General features: G+C 41.5%; 1 protein-coding gene across 1 annotated transcript in view; it reads left to right on the top strand.

Annotated features, from left to right (window-relative positions):
• The window catches only part of Qser1 (glutamine and serine rich 1), a 61645-nt gene extending 47385 nt beyond the window's left edge, over window positions 1–14260 (top strand). Inside the window, exons 9-12 of the mRNA XM_021156507.2 lie at window positions 2969–3066; window positions 6202–6354; window positions 8582–8677; window positions 10552–14260. Coding sequence (XP_021012166.1) covers window positions 2969–3066; window positions 6202–6354; window positions 8582–8677; window positions 10552–10692 — 488 coding nt within the window. The 3' untranslated portion in view covers window positions 10693–14260. The remainder of the gene's footprint in view (window positions 1–2968; window positions 3067–6201; window positions 6355–8581; window positions 8678–10551) is intronic.
• The last annotated feature ends 12216 nt before the right edge of the window (window positions 14261–26476 follow it).

Genomic DNA, 26476 nt, shown 5'->3' with positions numbered 1-26476 from the left:
TGGTGGTGCACACATTTAATCCCAGCATTTGAGAGGCAGAAGCAAGTGGATCAGACCTAACATGATCTATATACCATGTTCTGTACCAGTCAGAACTGGCTATGTAATCAGGACTTGTCCCTCCAAAAAGAAAGAAAAAAGCAGGACTTGGGCAACTGATACCATTGCTGTGCAAAGTTGCTACTGCTTTCTTGCTTGTTTGATAAACCAACTATGCAGGCTGACCTTTGTTCTGAAAGCTAAATGCTGTTTATTTGTCTTATTTAGAGACAGGGTTTCTCTGTATAGCCCTGGCTGTCCTCAAACTCAGAGATTCTACCTGCCTCTACCTCCAGCATGCTGGGATTAAAGGCTTGTGCCGCCACCCCTCTGGCTTAATTAAATGCCTATTTCTTAAAAGCTATATTAAATATAAGCCATCAAATTTAATGTCTTCTAATAAACAGATACTTTGAAGTTCCCCTTCCAAAGAAGCATGTTACAAATATTTATGTTACAGAGAACACAGGTAAACACCTAGTAGCCCTTAAAGAGGAAACACAAAAATCCCTTTAAAAATTACAGGAAAGGGGCTGGAGAGATGGCTCAGTGGTTAAGAGTACTGACTGCTCTTCCAAGGGTCCTGAGTTCAGTTCCCAGCAACCACATGGTGGCTCACAACCATCTGTAATGGGATTTGATACCCTCTTCTGGTGTGTAGGAAGGCAGATACAATACACTCATATAAATAAAACTAAATAAATCTTTTAAAAAAAATTACAGGAAAACACCATGAAACGGGGGAAGGAAATGAACAAAACCATCCAAGATCTAAAAATGGAAATAGAAACAATAAAGAAATCACAAAGGGAGACAACCCTGGAGTTAGAAAACCTAGGAAAGAGATCAAGAGTCATAGATGCAAGCATCACCAACATAATACAAGAGATAGAAGAGAGGATCTCAGGTGCAGAAGATACCATAGAAAACACTGGCACAATAGTCAAAGAAAATGCAAAGAGCAAAATTCTCCTAACCCAAAACATCCAGGAAATCCAGGACATGATGAAAAGACAAAACCTAAGAATAGAAGAGAGTGAAGATTCCCAACTTAAAGGGCCAGCAAATATCTTTAACAGACGGGCGTGGTGGCGCACACCTTTATAGTCCCAGCCCTTGGGAGGCAGAGGCAGGCGGATTTCTGAGTTGGAGGCCAGCCAGGGCTACACAGAGAAACCCTGTCTCAAAACAAACAAACAAACAAAAACAGATAAAAAGATTTATTTGTTTAAAAAAAAAATCTTTAACAAAGTTATAGAAGAAGAAAACTTCCCTAACCTAAAGAAAGAGATGCCCATGAACATACAAGAAACCTACAGAACTACAAATAGACTGGATGCACTAAACAAAGGAACAATATTAAAAGCAGTAAGGGAAAAGGGTCAAGTAACATAAAAAGGCAGACCTATCAAAATTACACCAGACTTCTCACCAGAGACTATGAAAGCCAGAAGATACTGGGCAGATGTCATACAGACCCTAAGAGAACACAAATGCCAGCTCAGGCTACTATAACCAGCAAAAATATCATTTACCATAGATAGAGAAACCAAGATATTCCATGACAAAACCAAATTTACACAATATCTTTTCATAAATCCAGCCCTACAAAAGATAATAGATGGAAAACACCAACACAGGGAAGGAAACTACACCCTAGAAAAAGCAAGAAAGTAATCTTTCAACAAACCCAAAAGAAGATAGCCACACAAACATAATTCCACCTCCAACAACAAAAATAACAGGAAGTAACAATCACTTTCCCTTAATATCTCTTAACATCAATGGACTCAGTTACCCCCAAAAAGACATAGACTAACAGACTGGATATTTAAACAGGAGCCAGCATTTTACTGCATACAAGAAACCCACCTCAGTGACAAAGGCAGACACTACCTCAGAGGAAAAGGTTGGGAAGCAATTTTACAAGCAAATGGTCCCAAGAAACAAGCTGGAGTAGCCATTCTAATATCAAATAAAATCAACTTTTAACCAAAAGTTATCAAAAAGATAAGGAAGAACACTTCATACTCAGCAGAGGAAAAATCTACCAAGACGAACTCTGAGTTCTGAATATCTGTGTTCCAAATGCAAGGACACCCACATTCATAAAAGAAACTACTAAAGCTCAAAGCACACATTGTACCCCACACAAAAATAGTGGGGAGATAGAACCTATGGAGACCACTTCCAGTAGATAGGCACAGCCTGTGGTCAATGGGTGGAGCCACCCACTCATCTCATAGTTTTTTTAACTCAGAAATGTTCCTGTCCAAAGGAAGAACAGGGACAAAAAATGGAACAGAGACTGAAGGAAAGGCCAGCTGGGGACTGCCCAAACCCAACACTTTCACCATGGTCAGGAGGCGTTTGTGGAGAGGAACCTGGGGAGATCAGGCCAGCAACTGACCAATGCAGAGGCGGATGCTTGGAGCCAACCATCAGGCTGAACTCAGGGAACCTGGTGGGGGAGCTGGCAGAAGGACTGGAGGAGCTAAGGGGGGTTGCAACCCAATTGGAAGAAGAACATTGGCTGTCCTGACCACCCAGTTCTCCCAGAGACTAGACCACCAACCAAGGAGTGTGCCTAAAGGGATCTTTGGCTGGAGATACATATGTAGCAGAGGATGGCCTTGCCTGACAGCAATGGAAGGGGAGGGCCTTGGTCCTGGGGAAGTTTGGTGCCCCGGAGTAGTGGGATGCTGGAGCTTGGGGTGGGAGAGGGGAGAGCAGATGTGAGATGGGGGTGGGAGTGGCAGAAGACTAACCTGGAAGTGGACTGTCATGGAGTGGGGATTTGGTGGAGGGCATAACCAGTAAGTAGGATATCATTTGAAATGTAAATGAATGGAATGATTAATAATAATAAAATAAATTAAAAATAAATATTTATGTTGATTACTTATCTTGTTAAAATAAATTATTTCAGATGAGCTACTTTTACCACATATGAAAAAAATAGATGGAATGCTGAATGATAACCGGAAAAGACTTCTTGTGAATCTTCATTTGGACCAGCCATTCAAGGTATTTCCTGTTAGTGATATCATTAGCAAGCCTCAGAACAGTCAGTCTCAAACAAATAGAAAGAAAAGCTAACTAGTCGTTCTGACTTCAGTAAAAATATAGCACTTTGTTAAAAAATATAACAAGATTTGTTTATGCATTATGTGTGTCCGGCATATGTTTTAGCTTTTTGTCTCTGTGTTTTATGTTTAAATTCCTTTTTCAGTCATTTGTATGTAATGTTCCTCCCATAATTTTTTTCTTGTTTCTCAAAAGTAGTTTTCTTAAACTGCCATATTCACGTCTTGTGTTCATGTTCTTATATTTCTCAAAGATGAACTTTTATTTTCAGTGTATAGATTAGTGTTTTGTTTGCATATGCTTCATGCAAAATGTGCATGCAGTCCTGTTATAATTTCTAAAAACTTAGACATTTTGGAATGGAGAGATGACTCAGCAGTGGACCCAGGTTGGATTCCCAGCACCTACACGGTGTCTCATACCCATCTGTATCTCCAGTCTCAGAGACCCAATGCCCTCTTCTGCTATACACATGATACAGATAACATTTAGGCAACACCCTTATATACATTAAATCTTAAAAATAATTTAAAGAAATTTTATACTTCGACATTAAATCTATAATTAAAGATTATCTGGGTGTGTGGGAACATACCTGTAATCTCAACACTTGGGAGGTGGAGGCAAGATGAGGAGTTCTAGCTTTTACTATTAATATGTCTAGAACAAAAAGATAATCGGAACTCAGAAAATTTATCATAAAAGCTACTCAGTCCAGGAAACTTGCCAGGTTTTGTTTTTAATGCATAACACTCTGAACTATTTGTTCTGTCTATTTCAACAGAGTTTGTTATTGTCTCCATTGATGGTAATTACATATGTTTGTGAAAAAAGTTAAATATCTTTTTTTTTTTTTTTAAGATTTATTTACTCAGGGGCTGGTAAGATGGCTCAGCAGGTAAGAGCACCCGACTGCTCTTCCAAAGGTCTTGAGTTCGAATTCCAGCGACCACATGGTGACTCACAACCATCCATAACAAGATCTGACTCCCTCTTCTGGTGTGTCTGAAGACAACTACAGTGTACTTACATATAATAAATAAATAAATCTTTTTAAAAAAAAAAGATTTATTTACTCAGGCTGGAGAGATGGCTCAGAGGTTAAGGGCACCCGCCAGCTGCTCTTCCAGTGGTCCTGAGTTCAATTCCCAGCAATCACCGTGTTGCTCACAACCATCCGTAATGGGATCTGATGCCATCTTCTGGTGTATCTGAAGACAGTGACAGTGTGCTCATTACATATAAAAATAAAAGATTTATTTATTTTATGTATGTGAGTACACAATTACTCTCATCAGACACACCAGAAGAGGGCATCAGATCCCATTACAGATGGTTGTGAGCAACACGGTGATTGCTGGGAATTGAATCTTAACCACTGAGCCACCCCTCCAGCCCCATTAAATATTCTTGAAATTCTTCAAATAGAAGACTAGGAAGAAATGTTTCCTTTAGAAATATTTAGCACCATGAGGACATGGTGGATCATACCTGTAAGTTAAGCATTCTTGAGGTTGGAGCAGGAGGACTAAGTTCCAGGCCAGGTTGGCCTACATAATAAGACTTTATCTTTAAAATAAGAAAAACTAAACAAGAGAAATGTGTAATATGAAGGTAGGGGCATATAGTTCAGTGAGCGAGAGAATGCTTGCCTAAAACACATTAGCCACGTTTATTGCTCTATACAACTCCCAAATAAAGGAAAGAAAAAAATACTTGGCACCACATGTTATCATAAACTTGGTGCCTTTTTAATTTAGGTTTAACTTTTATGTGTGTCTTACCTACATGCATATAAGTGAGCTACAGGCATGCAGTGCCCTCCCAGGCAGAAAATAGCATCCAACCCCCACTAGAACTGTGATTACAAACACTTGTAAGCCTTCATGTGGATGCTAGGAAGCAGCCCTGGTCCTCTGCCAGAGTGGAGTGTTTAACCACGACACATGTCTCTGGTCCCAACGCTGCTGTAGTTTTCGAGTCCTAAAGCTTCTAGCGGTGCTGCTGCTTTGTCTTTACCCTGACATCTTTGCCATCCTGTCCTCGCTGGGAAATATAATTTACATCTGTATTAGTCTTTACATTTCATTTATTGTGATTGACAAGTCCAGATCCAGAATTATTTAAGTGCAGAGTACCTGTGTATGTGATAAAAGCACGAGTAATGTGAGGTAGGATTGCTGGCAGCTCTTCAGTAGAATGCCAAAAGTTGTACTATGTTTATCACCTTCAATTTCCCTGTTACACTTAGAACTAAGAAAAATTGTAGTTTTTAAAATGTACTGTTTTCAGGTTCACAATACCAGTTTGTAAAATATGTCAGTCTGGAAAATTAAATTGCATTCTGAATCATAATTGTAATAGCACTTTTAACCCCTACTGTCATAATTCATGCTGTTGTTAGCTAAATCAAATTTTAGAAACCCATGGTCTGCAGGGTTCGTTCTGTTACTATGTGCAGCTTTTCAGGTCACAGTGCCTTACCCAGCAGCTAGGGGCACCAATGTCAGAACCAGCTCTGCCATGTGGCCACTGTCTCATCAGTGGTGGCTCTCTGTCTGTGGAGAGCTCACGAGCAAACTCTGGTTCGGGATCTTATCTCACAGGTTCTTTCTATGCAGTACAAGGAAGCAAAAGAAGTGAGACAGGAAACACAGCCATTATTCTTAACGTCTTCTGCCCACACCTTCATTTAGAGTCCAGTGACTCACTGGAGCTGGCTTACCTCAGGTTCAAGATATTAGTCACGGTTTAAGTGATAAGAGCTCTGAAGAATGAATATGTTCCTACTTTCCAATTACTAATAATAACTTACTATTAATTACTAATAATAACTTAGGAGTTCCTTCAGCATGGTGTACTGTTGCTCAAAAACTGGGGACATATTATTAGCCCAGATTCAAAGAATGGAAAGACAGTTCAAACCATGTGGGCAAAAGTACAAAGAACTTGTAACTATGCCAAATGTAGCCATCCGCATGGGTGTATGTGTGTGCTTATGTGTATAAGTTTTGAATGGCTGAATTCAGATTAGTTTTCTTCTGATGTCAGTTATTATCCTTCATTATTTTAAAGAATGCTTTAGAAAGTTTTCCTGAACTGACAATTATTACTCGAGACTCTAAAGCAAAGAGTGGAGGATCTGCTATTTCTAAGATCAAAATGAATGGCAAAGCTTATAATAAGAAAACTCTAAGGACTTCTAAAACAACCGCTAAGTCTGCACAGGTAAGAATGCTTAATATATAACACAGCTCCTATGAAATCATCAAAATAAGCAAGTATGTTATTATAAAGCGTCAAATCTTTGGGGGAGGAATAAGCAGTGTGGTCTCAAGAGCAGGCACTGTTGTCTTCTCTGCATGCCTCAAGTTATATGCAGCAAATTGCAAGTACTCAGAATTTTTTTCACAGAATTTATAAAATAGAGTAATAAAGGAAGCTATCCCATGTGCAAGCTTATGTGTTTATACATAGGGGTTTTTTTGTTTTGTTTTTGTTTTTGTTTTTTTTTGAAACAAGGTTTCTCTGTATAGCCCTGGCTGTCCTGGAACTCACTCTGTAGACCAGGCTGGCCTGGAACTCAGAAATTCACCTGCCTCTGCCTCCCAAGTGCTGGGATTAAAGGCGTGTGCCACCACCGCCCGACTTGTACATAGTTTTAAACTAATTTAATTAATTAAAGTTTTAAATTAATTAATTTTAATTCAGTAAAAAATATTTATGTGCAACATTTTGAAATATGTGTATGAATTATAGAGAAGTAAACAAGGAAGTTAAATATTTTTAGCCTATTCAAAGTTATGTGTACAAAGTTTGGAAGCACATATATTAGTGTGTGTGCAATATAAGATTGAATATTAATATACCTCTACAGTCATTAAAATGACATTTAAGGGCTAGAGAGATGGCTCAGCAGTTAAGAGCACTGACTGCTCTTCCAGAGGTCCTGAGTTTGAGTCCCAGCAACCACATGTTGGCTCACAACCAACTGTAATGGGATCTGTTGCCCTCTTCTGGTGTGTCTGAAGAGAGCAATGATATACTTATATACATAAAATAAATAAATATTTAAAAAATGACAGGTGTTCATCTCCATAGTATACATTATTGCAGTCTTTTCAGTATAACAATTTCACATAAAAATTGTATTCTAAGATCAGTAGGGATAGCACATGCCTTTAATCCCAGAACTCACGGTCTCACTATACTTTGCTGTATAAACCAGGTTGACTTTAAACTTAAAAACTCATCTGCTCCTGGAGTACCAACATTAAAATCATATGTAAACTGGGTGGTGGTGGCACACACTTTTAATCCCAGCACTCAGGAAGCAGAGGCAGGTAGACCTCTGCATTTGAGGCCAGCCTGGTCTACAGGGTGAATTCCACAACCTCCAAAGCTACTACACAGAGAAATTGTCTTGAAAAACCAAAAATAAATAAATTAAATCATATGCCATCATGCGTGATTTAAAATTGTTTACTTTAGGGCTGGTGAGATGGCTCAGTGGGTAAGAGCACCCGACTGCTCTTCCGAAGGTCCAGAGTTCAAATCCCAGCAACCACATGGTGGCTCACAACCATCCGTAACAAGATCTGGCGCCCTCTCCTGGAGTGTCTGAAGACAGCTACAGTGTACTTACATATAATAAATAAATAAATCTTTAAAAAAAAATTGTTTACTTTATGTAAAGAAGAGATAGACCCCCATTAATTGTCTCTCAGACAACTACAACAAAATACTTACTGTGCCAAATACAGTACTAAGTACTGGAGTACTAGAGAGATGGCTCTATCATACCTATATACATAATCAAAAACAGTAGAATAAATCAAAGTTCCACAGTAACAGCTAGTAAAAACTCCATGTTCTCATATAAATTCTATTTAATGGATAAGGATGCAGTGATATACATATAATAAACACAAAGTTATTCAAGTTGTAGGTGGGTAAAAAATATGTTAGAACCTCTGAGGTGCACGTTGTGAGTCACTATGTATTAAGTGATTTTTTTTTTCTTATCAGGAAAGTAATGCAGGGAGGTAAATGACAAGAGGATCAGGGGTTCAAAGCCAGCCTCAACCTCATGGAACCTGTTTTAAGAAAGAGATAGAGGTTCCGTAATTCCACTGGGGAGGCAGGCAGATCTGAGGCCTAGGCCAGCCAGAGCTGCAGAGGGAAACCCTGACTCAGCAACAGGAGAATATAGCAGGCAACATGTCTACTATTTTGCTATCTGAAATGTTTCTACTTAGATTTTTTTTATGCTAGTTTGTTTTTCAAATGGCATGTACTCATAATATAATAAAGGTGAATTAAAATATAATTTAAGTTTAAGCTCATGTATATGAATACAGCCTTATACCTTACCATATTAAGATATTTTTCAGGTTCTTGTATAATTACCTCTGATGTTACATGAAAAATGCCTGTAACCATCTTTCTGTTTTAGGAGTTTGCTGTTGATCCAGAGAAAATACAGTTATATTCCTTATATCATTCACTCCATCATTATAAATACCATGTTTATCTCATATGTAAGAATGAGGTAATTTCTTTTTATTTATTTAAAATGAAGTAACATGTTATTTAAAATGTGTTTGTTTGTTTGTTTGGGTTTGTTGTTGATGTTGTTTGATTTTCAAGACAGGGTTTTTCTGTTGAGCACTACCTGTCCTGGAACTTACTCTATAGACCAGGCTAGCCTTAAACTCACAGAGATCTTCCTGGCTGTGTTTTCCAAATTCTGGGATTAAAGGTGTGCACCACCACTGCCTGACTCACTAATACCTATTCTAACCAGTTCTATAAAGTGTGTGTCTGTGTGTGTCCACATGCATGCACATTTAAAATTTATTTTTATGCCGGGCGGTGGTGGCGCATGCCTTTAATTCCAGCACTTGGGAGGCAGAGGCAGGCGGATTTTTGAGTTCGAGGCCAGCCTGGTCTACAAAGTGAGTTCCAGGACAGCCAGGGCTATACAGAGAAACCCTGTCTCGAAAAAAAAAATTTTATTCTGTGTGTTTAAGTGTTTTACCTGTATGTATGTCTCTATACTGTGTTTGTAATGTGTTTTCGGAGGTCAGAAGAGGGCATTGGAGCCTCTGGAACTAGAGTACAGACAGTTGTGAGCCACCATGTGGACAGTGGAAAGCAAACCCAGGTCTTCAAGAGTAGTAACTGCTCTTGACTGCTGAGCCTTCTCTAGCCTCATAGTACTAGTTTTATGAGTATCCGTTTAAATTAGCAGAGCCATACCTGATATATTAGGCAACAGCCTCAAATAGACATATGTTCTTAAGTCTAAAGCAGAAAGCAAAGATGGTGGATGCAAATTATATTGACTATTTTGACAGTGATATGAGTTAGCGTTCATATCAGTATTTGTCATTTGGGGGTGCTGGAGACATAGCTTACTCAGAGGTTTAGTGCACTGGCTGCTCGAAAAAGGCCTGGGCTCTATAGCATCCATATGGTGGTTAACAACCATCGTTAGCTCCATTTACAAGGAATCTGATACCCTTTTATGGCCTCTGTAAGCACTAGGTACATGGGTGGGTGCATATATATATGTATTCAGGCAAAACACCCTTTATATAAAATAGTATTTGTTATTGGCTTTTAAGACAATTGGAAGAAAATTTGAAAGCATGAAGCAGCTGGGTAGTTGGTGGCGCACGCCTTTAATCCCAGCACTTGGGAGGCAGATACAGGAGGATCTTTGAGTTTGAGGCCAGCCTGGTCTACAGAGTGAGTTCCAGGGCAGTCAGGACTATACAGAGAAACCTTGTTTTGAAAAACAAAACAAAATAAGGCATGAAGTACTTTACTAAGACTTTTACTCTGCCCTGTGAAGCCAAGATAACAGGAGTTGATCTCATCTGAACTTACCTGGAAAAAAAAATCATTTGCTATGGCTGGGGTGAGGTGAGTAAAACTGATCAACTGAAAGGCGGGATCCAAAGGAAAGGAAAAGAAAAAAACCGGGCAGTGGTGGCACACACCTTTAATCCCAGCACTTGAGAGGCAGAGGCAAGTGGACTTCCGATTTTGAGGCCAGCCTGGTCTACAGAGTGAGTTCTAGGACAACCAGGGCTACACAGAGAAACCCTGTCTCAAACCTTCCTCCCCCCCCCCCCCCAAAAAAAAAAAAAAAAAGGAAAAGAATGAAAGGCAGGGTCATGCCTTTAATCCCAGCACTCAGGAGGATCACTGTGAATTCAAATCCTGGGTTTGAGTTCTGTGTGAATTCAAATCCTAGGTTTGAGTTCTGGGCTAGCCAAGACTACATAGTGAGAACCTGTCTCATTTAAAAACAAAAACAGAAAGGGCAGTACCTGCAGGTGTATTTATAAGGCTTTAGAAAGGATTTAAGTTTAAAGTGGTATGTATAAACTAATGCAACCATTTAATTTCTTTTAGATATCATCTGTGCAGAAAAAAAATGAAGATTTAGGACAGGAAGAAATTGTTCAACTTTGTATGAAAAATGTAAAGTGGGTGGAGGACCTATTTGAAAAATTTGGAGAACTTCTAAATCATGTACAACAGAAATGTTCCTAACATGTCCACAGAATCCCACGTTTTTATAGCACTAATGAAGTGTGGAAGGCTAGTGTCACAGATAATGCAGTCCTCTAGCAGAGGCCTCTTGTAGCATCCCCCTGCTGTGGGGAACTGTGACCAGACCTTTGCTGCCATGGAAACCAGTCCTTTTATCCTAATGAATGGTTTTTCTATTTTATAAACTGTGGGGTGACTGTCAAATGATAAAGCATGCACTAAGTGTAACTTTATTGCTAGAGAAATAACATTGACATGATCTGACTTTTCCCCCATGACATGTCAGAAGTAAAGAGACAGCAGAAAGCCTTGTAAGTTGTGGCAAGTGATCTGGTGTGTGGCATCCTGGGTAAAAATGTCTTCAGCTTAGAACATGAAGCTCAACAGCTGCACCCTGCTCTGTGGACTCCTTTAGCAAGTCCGGGAAACGGTGTGGAGCTGTGCAATCTGCTTTTTGAGTCCAGTTACATTGTGATGGAAAAAAAGTGACATTATTTTCTCTGTTTCAAAGAAAAGTATTTTTGTTTATAGTGTGTTTTTACTTTGGAAATTTTTCAACTGTACATTTTATTTTACTGATAGTTGTATTTTTCACAAGAAAATGTGGTTTTAATTGTTCTTTCTGTGCTTCATTGTTTTCAGTAAACCCTGTGTAGGTACATGTCATTTGCATCATAGATTCTGTCTTGTAGTGGACATTTTTGTTCATGCCCTTTTGCCATGTTATTACTCAGAAGATTCATTCGGTGCTAGAATTAGTTTAGCTTTATAAATGGGACTGTGTGAAACACTGCATTTAATTTCATATTTCATAAAATAAATTTCTTACCAAACTAGCACTTGATTTATAACTGATTTGTCAACGTAAAAATTATTGCCAGGCATAGTAGTGCATGCCTTTAATCCCAGCACTTGGGAGGCAGAGGCAGTCAGATCTCTTGAGTTCAGGCCAACCTGGTCTACATAGCTCCAGGACAGCCAGAGCTACACACTGAGACCTTGTCCCCCTAGTACCCTCCACCCCACAAAATTAACTACTGATACAGTTTGATGGCCCAGTGGGTATAGGCACTTGCAGCCAAGCTTGACAACCTGAATTCCAAGACCCACACTGTGGAATAAGAGAATCAACTTCTGCAGAAGTCATGTCCCTACCCAGATACACACATCAGGCTGTATGCAGTGTTACACACAGCTTTCCTAGCTCTCAGAACTGGAAGTGGAGTTCTCCTTCGGTGCCTTTAACCCGTCTGTAAGCACACTAGTGTAGCTTCCTTACGTTTGATGGCATTTCAAGTGGTTTAGCTGAAACAGTGAATGTATGACCTTGTGTTGTTTATTTTTGTTGCCAACAGGATGCCTTGTTTGTGAAGATTTAATAGTGTCATTCTAAATGATGGCCTTTTTTAAGATTCAGAAGCAGTTGTAAATCATCGAACCTTTGTTTATTTTACCACCATTTAGTGCCTTACTCCCTATCTAGAAAGCAGTGTTCCTGTCCAATGCCCAAATAAGAAGACGTGCTTACGCGGCAAACCTGTTGTCTTGACTTTGAGAACTGACAATTCTTACACTTAAAACCTCAGTGAACTGACAAGAATTGAAGTTAACATGCCCCTTGGTTTAAGAATAAAACACTGTTAACACTGGGTTAAAATGAATATCTGAGTTAGGCTTACATATTTATTTCCGGTGATTATCTTATTAAAAGCAATATCCTTAGCATTTTTACCTGCTGTTTGGCTCAGCGGTACCAAGTCATGGGAATTTCTCTCGGGGTCAAATGTTCCATTTCTGAAGGTTTAGAAGCCTACTTTGTGAACAGAAGTGACCTAATAGGCTTATTTTATGTAACAACAATGCTGTTGGCAAGAGAATCCTGAGATTTCATTTTATAAGCAGAGGAGAGCAGGACACAGTCATATTCCATTCTGATAGCATTGACCCTGGACGCCGTATCTTTCTAACATGGAGCTGACACACCTGTATACCTTTACCTGTATCTTGAATTAAAGTATACGGTGCATGTTTGAACTTCTTTTTCATGAATAAATCTCTCAAGGGTAAACTTATTAAGAAATACCTATTTCTTTATTGGTTTTGTTGTTTAAAGCAGGGTCTCACACTCTAGCCCAGGCTGGTCTAGAACTCACTATTAGTCCATTGGCTCCAAATTCATGGCAGCCCACCTGTCTCAGCCTCCAGAATGCTGGGATCATAGGCGTGAGCCACCATGCCTAGCTTTCCGTTCCCTTGTGAACTGCAGTTGCCCTCGGCCTGTTCACAGCTGAGTCCTTGTTGTAAACCATTTCACATGTGAAGGCCAGGTCCTGTGAGCTTCCCTCAAGACCCTGCTGCTCAGAGGAATTTCACCTCTCGTTTATTCTTACAGCATAGGAAATATCAGCCTCAGGCCTAGAGGAAAGTAGGACTATTCTATAGCCACACACCAGTTCTTTCTCTATAGGAAGCTAAAGAAATGTTTAGTTGGTTAGTGTTTACAGGGAATTTGAAATGTATGATATAGGAAAACATTTAAATTGTAGACAAAGAAGTGAAGCACATGTTGCCATAAGCTAGGAAAATGTTAAGAAAGATTGGATTTTCCTACTTATAGAGATCTGGAAGGTGGTGGGGATGTGGCTCAGTGCTTTACACTGGCTAGCATGTCTGAGACCCTGGGCTTCCTCCCCAGCCCTCATCCCTCAAGCACACATAGAGAGCTGGGGTAATTTCATGTAAAAGTTATTCTGTGTTGATATTTGTTACTACCCCAGAAAACTGGTTGCCAAAGGGGCCTCCTTGCCGTTTTGATATAACCTAGTTACTACTTGATCTCTAATAAGTCTAAATTTATGGTGACTTATCACAGTAAGTTGAACTAGAAACTGTCCATTTTCCTATGGTTTTGCCAAATTGGATATATTGGTAAGATAGCAATTAATCATATTTTTAAATGTTTAATAAATTTTCCTATTTTTGAAAGTTCTAAATTTATTTAAATTTCTGAAACTTGAAAATTTATAGATGGGATTACTCATTAGGGCTATTTTCAAAGCTTCACATTTCTAAGCTAATTTTTTTTATTAATTTACCATTTATTCTCCTTGAAGCAGATAAATTCCAACCTATAGCTCTAAAGATACAGCTGTTTGTGTTTGTGTGTTTGTGTCCGTCGCTGATTCAAATGAGTGGTTGAAGAAAGGGTCTCCTTCCCGTTTCCTCACAGTCCCCTCTCTCTATACTGCACCCCCCACCCCCGTGAGATCTGCACAGGGGTAGTTGCAGAATGCAATTCTTTTGGTTTGTTTTAAACGTTTTAGTTTCACAAAAATGCTTTTCAAATACAGTGAAATAGCCCAGGATGTGCATTAACTCAGATACACAGCTGTTGTCATCTGTGTTCACAAATGCATGTTTTTGAAAATTACCTCTATAAAGAACAACTAAGGCTAAGGATACAAAAGCTTGCATTTGCAGTCCAGAGTTTTCAATTGGTCCATTATACCATGTATGGAAATGTGAAAGACAATTTTGTATATTTGTTACTAACTCAGATCATTAAAGTGAAAACGATTTTTTAAACAAAATCAGAATGTGTTTGGATTTTTTACCTTTCTGTTTTAAGATTTAAAAGCAGCAGGTATTGTATAACTAAAAGCTATACATCATGTTCATATTTCTTGGAGAATACATAGAGTATTACCAGACTGGGTTATATGGTGCTAGCACTTGGAAGACAGCAGCAGGCAGTTGGAGGCCAGTTAAAGCTACTTAGTGAAACTACATCTCAAACCTAGACCCACATATTTCAAGTGAAGTTACTGTCAGCATTTAGTCTTTTGTTTTGGTTGGTTGGTTGGTTGGTTTGGGGTTTTTTTTTTTTTTTGTTTGGTTGGTTTTTGGTTTTTTTGGTTTTTCGAGATAGTTTCTCTGTATAGCCCTGGAACTCACTTTGTAGACCAGTCTGGCCTTGAACTCAGAAATCTGCCTGCCTCTGCCTGCCTCTGCCTGCCTCTGCCTCCTGAGTGCTGGGATTAAAGGTGTGCGCCACCACGCCTGGCCCAGCATTTAGTCTCTTGTTCAGGCTATTAAAACCCTGGTTTGGGGGCTGGAGAGATGGCTTAGCAGTTAACACAGGCTGCTTGCTCTTCTAGAGGACCTGGCTTCAATTCTCAACAACCACATGGCAGCTGACAACTGTAACTCCAGTTCCAGGGGATCCAATACCTTCACACATACATGCAGGCAAAATAGCAATGCACATAAAATAAATTATATGAAAAAATATACTTCTAGGCAAAGCTTTATAATAACAATAATCCAAATCAAAACAAAACAAAACACTGGTTCTTCATCCCTTTACACAGAAAGGCCTTACAAGTGCTAGAAAGGTGCATGTTCTTGCATGGAGGTCTGGGTTTGGTTACCACATGGCAGCTCACACTTACTTATCTATAACTCTAGTTGCAAGGGATCTAACACTCTCTTCTGACCTCCACAGGCTTGAGGCATGCAAGACATACACAAACACATATGCAGACAGAAACTCATAAAAGAGAAATCCGTTAACCTGGCAGAGTACTTCAGCACAGGCCCTAGCACTGCTCTGCTAGCTGGAGATTGCTGTTCATTCTAGTGTTTCCCACATGGAACTTTAGAAATCGCCACTGAGAGGCTGGAGAGAGCTCCTTGTTTAAGAGCACACGCTCTCAGAGGGGCCAACTACTCTTCTCAGTTCCCACCAGGCAGCTCACCAGCATCCATAACGCCAGTCCAGAGCATGGGACCTCCACCAGCAATAGGCACTCCATGGAGCACACACACATGTAGGCGAAACACTCAACAAGCAAAGTTATTCAAATGATTTGTATTGCAAAGCTAAAGGGTAGCCCTTCCACTGTTTGGTTGATGTTTCCTTACTGTCTGGTCCTAACATCTTATTAAGATGTATTCACATCTCAAGAGAAGTTTTCTGAGCTATCCATCCCTGTCCTTGAGCTATTTCTGGACCTGTGAGGTGGCTCAGCAGCTGAAACATTCCTTGCAGGCCTGGTGACCTGAGTTGGATCCCTAGAACCCATGTAAAGCTGTAGGGAGAACCGACTCCACAAAACTGTCAGCTCATCTCCACACGTGCTCCTTGGCATCATACACAAAATTTAAATAAAAACCAATACTAACCAATATTACATCTTTTTCTTCCAAATAGAAAGATTTGATTAGCTTTATACACCACCTGTTCTGTGCCTCGGCTTTAAGAAATCATCAGTTTGAAAAGTGTTCTCCAAAATTAAGCTAAGCTAGGTTGTTGGCCATTTTTAGTTACACATATATCTCCTCTTCAGCTACAATGAATTATTTAGTGCTAAGTGGTTTCAAATGAAAGGAAGGTACAATTACCTATTTGTCTTCCCTATTTTCTGATGTTAATCAGGAGTCAAGGAATTGCCTTGTTATGTTTTACACATAGCTGTGCTGTTTGGGGAAAGTTACTTTTTATCCAAATGGAGATTATGATTCTTTAATTTGGCTTCTAGACTTAGTACAAGGAAACAACAAAAACTCAGTAAATGCCCCATGCCCTCCTCACAACCCTTGACTGCTTTGGACAACCTTTTTTTTTTTTTTAAAGGATGTATATGCATATGAATTTATCTGCATGTGTGTATGTGTACTTTTTGCCTGGTACCCAAGGATGCTCTGGATCCCCCAAAACTGGAGTTAGAGTTGTAAGCTGACATGTATGGAGGTACTGAGGACTGAAACTGAAGCAGCGTGTGATCTTAACCGCTGAGCCATCTCTCTACCCCTACATCTTATGTTTTTAAAGTAGTGTACAAGGTAGTGTGTGTGTGTGTGTGTGTGTGTGTGTGTGTGTGTGTGTGTAATCATACTTTGAACTTATTCATCCCCTTAACCCTCTGCCCTTCCTCATCTTCTACCTCTTTCTCTAGTCCTCTTTTCAAATACTCTTGCCTTGTGTTTCGCATCACACAAATTCCATAACCCTTCCCTGCCCTCTTTAAAGATCTCTTCCCTCGTCCCATTTCTACTTTCATGACCACATATGCACACACACAAACTCCTTATGAGAACGAAATATCTTGCTTAACATGTCCTCCAGTTCTATCCACATATTACAGGCCTGAGAGTCCATGTGGAAAGATGGCCTCTAAAGAGGTGATTAAGATTACATAAGGGAGGATACCAAATCCCATAGTAATGGTAGTAGCTTTGTTCTTGTTTCATACCATCCATGTATGCCAGGCTAGCCTCGAGCTCACAGAGAGTCATCTCACTGCTGGAATTAAAGTTGCAAGCTGCCACACCCACCAAGGAGAAACAGCAAAGGTGTATAAAGGCAGCCTTCTGCAAACTGGAGAGGCAGGAGAAACCACACCAGCCAACGCTTCAAACCTGTGCTTCCAGCCTTCAGAACTGCTGGGGAGATTTAAACAAGTGTGTTCACTGAAGAAAGAGTATGATGACAGACCAAAGCGTGGTTCCGTGCAAGTCCAGCTTGGTTAGCAGAGTTGACCTGGCTTGTTACAGGAGCGTGAAAGACCCTAATCAGCCACTCCTCCCCAGTACGAATGACAGCTGCTTTTATATCTGTGTGTGCGTGCGCGAACACACGCGAATATAAATGCATATGAGGATCTCCTGGAGCTAGAGTTACAGGCAGTTCTGAGCTACCTGATATGGGTGCTGGGAACTGAACTTGGGTCCTTTTCAAGGATAATATGGCCTCTGAGCCACCGAGCCTTTTCTCCAGCACACAGGTGATAGCTTCTTGAAGGTTGCTTATTTGAATGTGAATATCTCCCTCGCTTTTTATTATTTATTTAGTGAGCAGGTAGGCTATGCTGCTCTGGATCTTATCATGTAGACCAGATTACCCTCAAATTTGGCATTACCTCCAACTGAGCCTCTTAAGTGCTGGGACTACAAGTGTAATGAGCCTCCTAGCCTGCCTCTGAAAGATTCTTGTATTTGTATGCCATCCCAGTTTTCTTGCATGTGGGCTTTTTTGGTTGGTTGGTTTTTGTTTTTGAGTCAAGGTTTCTATGTACCTTTGACTGTTCTTGCATCTCTGTAGACCAGGCTGGCCTCAAAGTCACAGATCCGCCTGTCTCTGCTTCCTGCGTGCAGGGATTAAAGGTGTGTGTTAGCAGCGCTGCTCTTCCTCCCAACTTCCTTGTAGTTGCTATTTGCATGGTGCATTTTTTGTGCTTTTAGTGTCAATAAATTCATGCATTTATTGGTGCTGTGACTTGAACCCCCAGGACCTTGTGCATTGCAAGTATGTATCACTTGCTTATACTCCTACCAAATATATTTATTTGTATGGATATTTTTCCTCCATGTATGTCTGTGCACCATAGACATCTAGTGCCTATAGAGGCCAGAAGAGGGTGCCAAATCCCTTGAAATGAGACTTACAAATGGTGTGAGCCACCTCACGGGTGCTTGGACTAGAGCCTAGTCCTCCGCAAGGGCAGCAGGTGTTCAGCTCGAGTTTGGCATTTCTATTCTTTTATTTATTTGTTTACTTTTTGTTTGTTGAGGTAGGGTCTCCCTGCAGACCAGACTGGACCTGAACTCATGCTAGCAATCCTTCTTCCTCAGGTTCTTCCATGATGGAATTACAACTGTGTTTCACCAAGTCTAAATAAACATTTTTTTCTTTGTGTTTTCAGACAGGCTCTCTCTACATAGCTCTGACTATCCTGGTACTCACTATGTAAATCAGGCTGGCTTTGAACCGACAGAGATCTGTCTGTTTCTGCCTCCTGGGTGCTGAGATTAAAGGCACCTGCCACCATGCTTGGCTAGTAAATATTTTTTCTTTTTAATTTTTTAAAAATTGTATGTAAATGATACACTGTTGCTGTCTTCAGACAGACCTGATGAAGGCACCAGATCCCATTACTGATGGCTGTGAGCCACCATGTGGTTGCTAGGAATTGAACTCAGGACCTCTGGAAGAACAGCCACTGCTGAGCCATCTCTTCCAGCCCAGTAAATATTTTCTTTTCTTTTCTTTTCTTTTCTTTTCTTTTCTTTTCTTTTCTTTTCTTTTCTTTTCTTTTCTTTTTTTCTTTTCTTCTTCTTCTTCTTCTTCTTCTTCTTCTTCTTCTTCTTCTTCTTCTTCTTCTTCTTCTTTTGGTTTGGTTTGGTTTGGTTTTTTCGAGACAGGGTCTCTCTGTATAGCCCTGGCTGACCTGGAACTCACTCTGTAGTCCAGGCTGGCCTCGAACTCATAGATCCACCTGCCTCTGCCTCCAAGTGCTGGGATTAAAGGCATGTGCTACCACCGCCTGGCCAGTAAATATTTTCTAATATAGCCTTTAAATTCTTTGTTTTCACTATAATTTTTGTTTTGGTCAGTCGCTGTAGAATTTTCTACATATAATCTTACCAGAGCCTGCTTCGGACTTACGAGCCTGGTAACATATGGAAATATCACCTCAGATAGCTCTAGTCCCTTTCTCCCTTTTTTGTTGTAATGTGATACGTACTGCCTCCCCTAATGTGAGGATCCTAACAGTGCAGTCCTGTGGTTATTGGTTTATCATTTGGAGTTAGTTCCTTAGCACAGTACAGTTTTGCTTACAGCTTTGCTTCTACATAACTCTACACATATCATATAATTGCTTTTTAAAATCATCCTAATAGCCAGGCAGTGGAGGTGCATGCCTTTAATCCTAGCACTCCAGAGGCAGAGGCAGGTGAATTTCTAAGTTCGAGGCCAACCTGGTCTATAGAGTGAGTTCCAGGACAGCCAGGGCTACACAGAGAAACCCTGTCTCAAACAAACAAACAAACAAAACCAAAAACAACAACAAAACCAAAAATTGAGCAGGAGTTAAGAGTTTATCCTGCTGTTTGCAGAGGGTCTGAGTTCAGTACTCTTGTCAAGAGGCTCACAATGGCTGTAACTCCAGCTCCAAGGGATGAAAGGACTCTATAGTGTCCACAGACACCTACATACATGAACAAACACCATCCCCTCCCACACTCACTAAAGTGCACACACACACACACACACACACAGAGGCACTTAAAAACAATACAAATAAAAAGATGTTAGAATGACAACAACACTCACTTAAAGTCTCTCTGACCGCCTGTGGCCTGACTCCTTTCCCAGGGAGGGAAGGAGATTCCACTAGGAATCTCACAAGACTGCCTGCCTGCCTTTCAACTGAAGCTCTCCAGTCCAGCTCTGCTGGAGAAGCAGAGGCTGTGCTCCTCTGTGTCCTCACCCCTGTGTGACCAACTCCCCTAGTTAATGACGTGTTGTTCTATCATCTTCACCAGTGACACCCAGAGTCAATTTTCCTGCAAACTAAGCAAATCAAGGTTCATTTAAGGGAAGTTTCTGAAGTTGCTGTTTGACCTTTGTTCCAACCCCGGGATGCCTCTTCCCAGGGTTCTGTTCTAGACACTACCTAGCTGGCTGTATCCTGAATCTCCCAGTTAGTTGCCTCTTGCCCCAACGCCACTGTTTTCTTGTGTCTTCAGGCTCGATTCTCTCCACTATTGTTGCATGAAAGTCGGTTCCTTTCAAAAAGGTTAGAAATTATCTCCCTCCCCAACCTCAACTGAGACAGGCTTTCCCTGTAGAGTCCTGGCTGTCCTAGAACTCACTTTGTAGACCAAGCTGGCCTTGAACTCAGAGAGCTGCTTGGCTTTGCCTCCTTAGTGCTGGGTTTGTAGGAGTGAGCCACCACTATCCAGCTGATTAGATATATTTCTTATCATTCATTTTTAATTAAGTATATGTGGGAGTGTTTGTGTGTGATTGTATGCACATATAGATACAGGTGCCCTAGAAAGTCTAAGGTATCAGATCTCCTGGACCTGCAGTTAGGAGTTGTGGGCTGTCCTTGTGCTAGACACTGAGCTCAGGTCGTCTGGGAAAGTAGTAGATTCTCATAACTGCTGCTGAGTTAAACATTTGTTTCAAAAGATGATTTTGATCTGGGCAGTGGTGGCACACACTTTTAATCCTAGCACTTGGAAGGGGCAGGCAGATCTCTGAGTTTGAGGCCAGCCTGGTCTACAGAGTGAGTTCCAGGGCAGCCAGGGATACACAAAGAAACCTTTTCACAAACAAACAAACAAACAAAACCAGGGCTGAAGAGATGGCGCAGGGGTTAAGAACACTGCTCTTCTGCAGGTCCTGAGTTCAAATCCCAGCAACCACATGGTGGCTCACAACCATCCGTAATGAGATGTCTTCTGGTGTGTCTAAAGACAGCTATGTTGTACTTAGATATAATAATAAATAAGTTAAAACAAACAAAACCAGTTGAAATGTACACTGATAGGTGAGTGGACAAAGAAAATATTGACACATAGATGACAAACAAACAACAACAAAACAAAACCCAACCAACCAACCAACCAAAAATCAGTGTTTTCCAGACAAAACAGGGCAGGTGCACATATGAAACCAGTGATTGTGACAGCAGGCATCAAATCTGCCCAAACTGAAGCCCCTCCCCCCCCCCAAAAAACAAAAAAAAACCCAAAAAACAAAAAACAAAAAAAAAAAGAGGAAGGAAGGTGGGCACAAAGTCCTACTCCTAACTGAGGAGTTTGTTTGGTTTGGGGTTTCTTTGTTTTTCCAGGCAGGGTTTCTCTGTGTAGACTGGGCTATCCTGAATCTCTGTAGACCAGGCTGTCTTCCTCTTCTTTTTTAAAAAATTCATTTACTTATATGTAAGTACACTGTAGCTGCCTTCAGACACCCCAGAAGAGGGGATCAGATCTCATTACAGATGGTTGTGAGCCACCATGTGGTTGCTGGGATTTGAACCCAGGACCTTTGGAAGAACTGTCAGTGCTCTTAACTGCTGAACCATCTCTCCAACACTCTCACCACCCCACCCCTAGCGCCCCAGGCTGTCTTCAAACTCAGAGATTTGCCTGCTGAGGGCTGGAGTTAAAAGTGTGAACCATCACAGGCAGGCTGGAGCTATTGGTTTTAGATAACTGCTGGGAGGAAAGTCAGATCTCTTTAAAGGTACAACCCCTGGTATATGACCTGCACTCTAGGACAAATCCTGTGCTGATACAAACTGGGCTTGATGGATTCAAGAGACTGACAGAGAGCAAGTGAACACACAAGAGTGTGCACTCAAACACATACAAAACTGGGTGGGAAGGGAAGTGGGGATGAAGTGAGAATGTGATATGATAGATTTTTTTTTTATTTTTATTATTTCATGTGTATGGGTGTTTTGCTTGCTTGTATGTCTGTATGAGGGTGTCAGAGACCCTGGAACTGGAGTTATAGATGCGTGTGAGCTGCCGTGTAGATACTGGGAATTGAACCCTGATCCTCTGGAAGATGAGCCAGTGCTCTTATTACTGAATCATCTCTCAGACCCTATTTTTCTGTCTGGGGGAGAAAAAAAAAAAGGAGCTTGTCTTAGTTCAGGTTTCTATTGCTGTGATGAAACACTAACCAAAAGCAACTCGAGGAGGAAAGGACTTATTTTCATCTTACCGCCCACCACCGATGAGAAAACAAGGCAGGCACCAACCGGAGCTGATGCAGAGGCTGTGAAGGAGCTGCTTACTGGCCGGTTCAGCTTTCTTTCTTTCTTTCTTTCTTTTTTTTTTTTAGATTTATTTTATTTATTATATGTAAGTACACTGTAGCTGTCTTCAGACACTCCAGAAGAGGGCGCCAGATCTCGTTGCGGATGGTTGTGAGCCACCATGTGGTTGCTATGATTTGAACTCTGGACCTTCGGAAGAGCAGTCGGGTGCTCTTACCCACTGAGCCATCTCGCCATCTCACCAGCCCTCAGCTTGCTTTCTTACAGAATCTAGAACCACCCTCCCAGGGATGGCACCACCCACAGTGGGCGGGGCCCTCCCACATCACTAACTAAGAAAACGTCCTACAGGCTTGCCTATGGCTGGATCTTATGAATGCCTTTGTTCAACTGAGGATGATAAAGGTAGTAAGCACCTGTAGTCCCAGCTAGTCGGGAGACTGAGGCAGGAGGACTGCTTGAGCCCAGACCCCAACACTCTTAGCAGACAGAGAGAGGCAAGCAGATCTCAGTGAGTTCATGGCTAACCTGGTCTACATAGAAAGGTCCGCCGGGCAGTGGTGGCACACGACTTTAACCCCAGCACTTGGGAGGCAGAGGTAGGTGGATCTCTGAGTTCGAGGCCAGGCTGGTCTACAGAGTGAGTTCCAGGACAGAGAAACCCTGTCTCAAAAACAAAACAAAACAAAAAAAAAAAAAAAAAAAAAAAAAGAAAAAAGAAAGGTCCTAGCCAGTCAGAACAACATTGTGAGACCCTGTTTCAAATAAACAAATAAAATAAAATTAGAAAACCTTTAAATAGAAAAGGACATGATAAGAAAACTGTCTGAAGCTAGAGGTGTGGCTCAGTGGTACAGGAATTGTGAACTTGTGACTCCCAGGGTTAATTGGTGCCCTCGCTCTAAACCAGATGAACAAAAACTACAAAAGGCTGCCCCAAGCATCACCGTTTTACACTGCTGCAGAAAACAGGAACAGGAGACCTCTCTCTCTCTCTCTCTCTCTCTCTCTCACACACACACACACACACACACACACACACACACACATACATCGTGCCAGAACAGAATAGATGAATGAATCATAAACTTTCTGTTCTGTTTCCTACCTCTTGACTGGTTTGGACTTGTTCTTAGACCACTTTACATCAAGCAAAGTTCTTCCCATAGGCTAGACATATCTTTCCCACAGCTAGAAATAGCTAATGATGAAAGTGATTTTCAAGCATTTTGTACAAGGAATAAAAACACTGTTCATGCGCAGCCCTGGTGGAATGTGCCTGTAATCATAGCACTTGGGAGGCTAGGGACCTCAAGTTCAAGGCTAGCCTGAGCTACATATGGAGCTAGCCTGAGCTACATGTGGAGTGAGGGAAGGTTTTGGGGGCAGACACAAGACAAGCCTCCAAACAAAAACTAATGTGCAACAGTAACAGTCTGGGTGCATGATGCCAATATTTCTATAGTATAGAAAGAAAAAAGAACAAAGCAAAATAGATCAAAGGCTATTGAATTAAAAAGGAGTGCATTGAATTAAATGCATTGAATTAAAAAGGAGTGGAGAGGAAAGAAACTTACTGTCTGTGACACTTGTTAGTTACAAGAGAAATTTAAGATTTTTTTGGTGGTTCCTAAACAAATTTTTTAAAATTATGAAGCTGGTGTGCTGGCACATGTGTGTGTGGGTGTCCCCTGCAGAGAAGGGTCTTATGCATAGTAGACAATTATCCTAACACCAAACTACATACATCCCCAGCCCAAAGGTGATTTCTTTTAGAGCTTTATATTTTTACTAGAATAACCAAAGCATCCACTCCATTCCTGAGACTACACAGATGGGAGAGAAACCTGAGAGGTTCAAATATGCCTGGCTGATTTTCCAGTTTGGTAGGAATTAAGATAAATGTGTGCCGAAGGGGCTGGAGAGATGGCTCAGTGGGTAAGAGCACCCGACTGCTCTTCCAAAGGTCCAGAGTTCTAATCCCAGCAACCACATGGTGGCTCACAACCATCCGTAACGAGATCTGACGCCCTCTTCTGGAGTGTCTGAAGACAGCTACAGTGTACTTACATGTAATAAATAAATAAATTAAAAAAACAAACAAACAAAAGAAATGTGTGCCGAAATGATTAGATTATCTATACAAATGGGACCTGGGTAGCGGTGGTGGTTAGGCCTGTAATCCCAGCACTTGGGAGGCTGAGGTAGCAGCAATGTCGTAAGGTTGAAGCTAGCTTGAGCTACACATAGGATTAGTTACAATCCACCATAGGTTATGCAGCAAAACCCTACTTCAGCACAAAATATATAAGTGAATAGTAATGTGTTTAATAAGCACGACAAATGGGAAAATCTGGGTAGTGAAGAAGGTGGGAAGAGGGTTAGGTCTCCCCGGATATATTCAGTGTAGATCGAAAATGCCAGCATTCTAACTAGGCTAGACAAACACAGCACAAACTCTTGAAAAATGCCTCAGTCATACCATAAAATGCCAAACATGATCACTACTCAAACCTGCCTTTTTTCGAAAGATCCAATGTTAGTATTTGTCAAGATTTATTTTCCAGGATGGTGAAATGTCAATGGTTATGAGAACTTGCTGTTACCATGACCATGAAGACCCGAGTTCGGAGTCTGCAGAGGCCAGAAGAGGGCATCAGAAACCCTGGAGTTGGGGTTACAGACTAGTGGTTGTGAGCAGGAACATGGGTACTGGGAACTGAACTCGGAACCTTTGCTAGTACAGCAAGAGCTGTACCTGCTGAATCATCTCTCTAGCCCCGGCTCCCCAGTGAGCGTTTCTTCTAGGCCCTGCCCCACAGTTACCTGGCAACAGCCAGGTATGCCTGCCTGACTCACTGTAAAAGGGGCTGGTTGCCGCCTCCTCACCCTCTTACCATCTTACACTCTTCCTTCTCTGTCCCTTCTCCCCCCATTCCCCTCCCCCACCTCTCTGTATGTGCTCATGGCCGGTCTCTACTCCTCTAACTCCTCCCCCTCTCCCCTCCCCTCCTCTTTTCTTTTTTCTCTCTCCTCATCTCTTCTCTTCTCCTCCTCCTCCTCCTTCTTCTACTTCTTCTTCTTCCTTCTCTCTCTCTCTCTCTCTCTCTCTCTCTCTCTCTCTCTCTCTCTCTCTCTCTCTCCTAAACCTCTTAACTCCTCCCCAAACTCTATTCTATACTATACTCCTTGTATGACTGGTATCTCAGGGGGAAGGGATACCTCAGCATGGGCCTGCAGAGGAACCATTCCACCACAACATACCACGCCTCCACCAAGCATATCCCTTCCTTCTTTTTTATAAAACACAACACCCCCCAAAAGAGGTAGAAATCTATAGAACGAGCAACAGTTGCGAACAAATGCCTTTATTCCCACTCAGGAGATAGAGGTAGCCAGAGATTTTCGAGTTCGTGGCTAGCCTATTCTACAGAGCAAAAATTCTAGTATATAGAAAGACCCTGACTTTCTTCAAAAGAAGAAGGGAGGGGACAGTCATGCATCCGTCAGCTGGGTTAATGATCTCCAACATCATTCAACCTTGCGGACTTAACCCAGCACTGGGTCCCTGGTTTCTCTACCTCAATTACCCAAGAAACTGAAGCGCTCCCAACAGCAACCCTCTCTCCTTCCCCCTCCAGTTTGTTCTTCCATGCTCTCCCCTTCCCGGTGCTCACCAGACCCAGGGTTAATTTAGAATCAACACAGATTTCCTTGGCAGGAAGCCCCATGATCTTTGTTGTTGCGGTCCTCTGACCTCTAGACATTGCTCTCCTAGGCTAGATAAGGTTCTGTTTGTTCTTTAGAGGGACAGGAAGGAAAAAAACTCCAAGTATTTATTATCCTGATACACTTGGGAGCATTTATGGTCCAACTACGAATTGCTAAATGTCGGTTCAGGTAATTCTCATTAAAAGCCCAGCCAACCTGGACCTAATATTCGCAGGTGAGAGCAGAAAGCACTGAGACCTGGAGCAATAAGGCTCCGGCTGGAGCGAGGGCAGACCCTGGAGGGACACCTTGGGACACAGCGGGTCTAGCCCCGGGCTAGTACCAACTAGCACTGGAAAAGCCATGCCTGGCTAAGTGCTTTCTACCTGGGCACCGCCCGCTTGGAGCTGCCTGGGGCATTTTGGAGCACAGAGGCTTGGAGCCAGACTGTGAAACACGTGATCGTCGGGGGCGGAGCCCGCCGGGAGCCCCGC

This window comes from Mus caroli, chromosome 2 (assembly GCF_900094665.2).
Source record: "Mus caroli chromosome 2, CAROLI_EIJ_v1.1, whole genome shotgun sequence".
Lineage (NCBI taxonomy): Eukaryota > Metazoa > Chordata > Mammalia > Rodentia > Muridae > Mus > Mus caroli.
This window is presented reverse-complemented; position numbering and strand designations above follow the sequence as displayed.